The sequence below is a fragment of the Lolium rigidum genome, chromosome 3 (assembly GCF_022539505.1).
Source record: "Lolium rigidum isolate FL_2022 chromosome 3, APGP_CSIRO_Lrig_0.1, whole genome shotgun sequence".
In the NCBI taxonomy this organism is placed as follows: domain Eukaryota; kingdom Viridiplantae; phylum Streptophyta; class Magnoliopsida; order Poales; family Poaceae; genus Lolium; species Lolium rigidum.
In genome coordinates, this window is record NC_061510.1 from 376,803,308 (window position 1) to 376,806,394 (window position 3,087).

Consider the following 3,087-nt stretch of genomic DNA (forward strand, 5'->3'; position numbering starts at 1 on the left):
CACCGCTTGACTTGCATCCGTTCAACATTCGTCGGAGTGCTACGTGACAACAACTGAGGGCCGAACTCCAGCCCAATCGCTGACTTAATAACACCGTGGAGAACGGGCAATTGAAGAAGACGTTAATTTTTTTTTTCGCGGGCACAAGAAGACGTTAATTTTAACCTGCTTTTGTCTCGAGAGAACTTTGCAACCGCTCCAATTTAAGACGAGAGCTATCAGGTTGCAAGCGCTAAGACCGGCGCGTCTGGAGCGAGCGACGGATACAACACCCGTATACCCTCGTGATCCACGAACCGCGGCGAGCCGGAGAGGCTGCTTTGGAATGATGGCTTGCCTGCTCGGCTGCTCTCCCTGCCTGTCTTGTCTGCAGCAGCTTTTGCCGCCGGCATAGCCTGGTCCTGCCATGGATCCACAACACAAGAATCCAAAGCTGTACGCGGATCAAAAACCGGAGCTATAGTACTAGTCTAGCTTTGTGCTTTGTCTAGCTCCCGATGGGACAGACAAGCGGGCGGCGCGGTCTCTGTTCGTCGTGTCAGGGGTTTGGTCTGTTCGTGCACGAAACACTGCTCTGAAACGATTGGAGGTTCGGAAATGGCGCCGGTTCTTCTCCAAAATTGTATTGGAAGCATTATTGTGAGGCTGACTGGCCGAACTTCCAAATCTGCAGAAAAAACCGAGTAGTTTGCCTGCGATCAGACCACCATTGCAGCAGTCTGCAATGGGCGATGGTTTCACGAATAAGCTGAGAACAACGGGAACAAGTTATCACCACTTTCTGCTTTATAGTTGCCACTAATTTACATCACCCTTCGGGAGGTCAGGTTCCTACATCTCAGATGGGAAATCTTCTAATAATCACCTCCCTTCGCGTCGACATGACAATCTCTGAAGCGAGCTAACGAAGAGCACCGTGAACGCAACGGCCGGGAGCCTCCCGGCGACCAGGCCTACGAGGACGACGACGACGGCAGCCACCAAAGGGAGCCGCCTTCCTCCTGGGCCATCCGCCACGGGGACGGCGTGATCCGCATCGACTCCTATCGGCACGCCAACATCGCTGCGCACCTCGGCGTCCATTCCGGCGCTGGTGCCGCGGCGAGGGCCCGAAGGATCCGACGATTTGGCAGCGGCGTCCGCCACGGAGTACGCCTGATGGCGTCCGCTGCCGCGCCGAGAATCTGGGTGATCCATCGCCCTGGCATTGCCGCCAACCGTGGCATCCGCTTGATGGCGTCCGCTGCCACGGCGAGAATCTGGGCGATCCGTCGCCCTGGTGGCACTGCCGCCAACCGTGACATCCGCGTCGCTGCTCTCGCTGCGGAAAGAACTCGACAGAGAAGAACCCGCCTCCTCCTTACGAATCCTGCCTTTCTGCAGCTTCCTGGGGATCAGCTTCCTCCAGGACCTCCTCTTCGCCTTCCCCCTCGAGCTGCCTGAACCGTCGCCCGCCTCTCTCATCTCCTCGATCCTATCTTCGGTGGAAAGGATGGAGGCGACATCGGTCCACCTGTCGGAGTCAGAGCAGCTCCGTGTCGGCGGCTCTGTCTCCGCCTCCACCTCCCGGATCGGCGAGACGTAGCCGCGGCCGCCCAAATCCGGCGCCTCCCTGGTGGCCGGAGGCAGGGGCTTCCGGCGAAGCGAGAATGACCGGATGGGTTCGAGCAGGAAGAGCGAGAAGGCGGCGACGGTGACTGCCGCCGCGACCACCCTCCTGCTCCAGATCACGAGGATGGCGAGGGACATCACCACGCCCACCAGCGCGAGGAACCCCAATCCAAGGCCGAAGACGCTGCCTTCTCTTCCGGCGTCGCAGACGGGTTCAGCAGCAGGCGGAAGTTCTGGTCTTGGCTGGGTTGGAGGCGACACGGCGACCAGCGGAGGCGGCGGTGTGGGTGGGGAGGAAGCCGGGGGAGAGGGCGCGGGTGAAGGGGGAGGGGAGGGCGAAGGGGGCGCGCCGCGCTTCTTGCGCCGGGAGCCGGCGGACGCGCACGACGATGGCTTCCGGAGGCGGCCATGGTTCTTGACGAAGAGGTCGGCGAGGGAGGTCGGGAAGCCGGTCTGGACGGGGAGCGGCCCGGCGCGCGCGGGGCGGAGCGCCGAGATCAGACGGCCGAGGCGGCCGGTGGCGCGGTCCTTGAGCAGGCTGGGCATCGCCGGGCGTGGCGGCCGATGCCGGCTTGCATGGAAGGAGGCCGGCGCGCCGGCCCGAGGAGCGGTGCTCGGCTCTGCCTCCGTCTCCGTGGCCGGACGGTTTGGTGCTCTGGGTTGGTGACTCGGTGGTGGGCTTGCTTCTTGTCGACTTTTTTGGGGAGAGAGTGAGGAATAGGAGGCAACGTCAGAGGAGGTGGGTCGTCGTTTTTTTTTTTTTTTTTTTTTTGCGAATTCGGAAATATTTTTGTTTCCTTCTGGCCTAAAAATGGGGGTGCCAGTTTTGGTATTGACTAATTTTGAAACGGACGAAAAGGAAACGTGTTTAGCCGTTTGGAGGAGCAAGAGAAGGGCGGTCATTGCAAGTGAAAGTTACCGCTATTTTTATCTTTCCTTTCGCATGTTTTACACCTTCCTAAAGAATGTCGATATCATGTAGTGAAAGAAATGGTCTTTTCTAAAAATATCACGCGTATATAGTTTTCAGACAGCCCCGAACATAGTCAGATTTGGGTAGAAGTGGGCCCTCTCCCCCACCGCCAGATCATCATAAAATGTGAAATCATGGTCACCGAACCCTTGTAGCATACACCATGGGTCCAACAAAATTTTCATACAATTGCAACACGGTTGCAGCAATTTGCCCCCTATGTTCAAATCGTACAAAAATGACAACATTTCAACAACACTAATGCAGAAACAAATCTGTTTGCAACAAATCCCCAACCACCGCTACAAAATCTGCATCGCCCGCATCGAACTCCTCGAGAAAAATCTAGAACATGTATGCATCATCGGAGATCAACGTTTGCAGCACCACACAAAAGTATTTGTAGCATTGACACATCAATTGTTGCAGACACATAGAATCGTCGCATCATATTGCTCGTGTGTTCACAGAAAAACGTACACAAGATTGCGGCATGTCAATAG

The 3,087-nt window shown here is 56.8% G+C and overlaps 1 protein-coding gene across 1 annotated transcript; it reads right to left on the minus strand.

Moving 5' to 3' along the window:
* Positions 1–218: 218 nt before the first annotated feature.
* On the minus strand, positions 219–2,169 carry LOC124697496. Its single transcript, XM_047230081.1, has 3 exons — positions 866–2,169; positions 693–748; positions 219–433 (listed from the first exon to the last, which is right to left on the minus strand). The coding sequence occupies exons 1-3, from the start codon at positions 2,155–2,157 to the stop codon at positions 219–221; spliced, it is 1,563 nt and encodes a 520-aa protein (XP_047086037.1). The 5' UTR covers positions 2,158–2,169.
* Between the last annotated feature and the right edge of the window lie 918 nt (positions 2,170–3,087).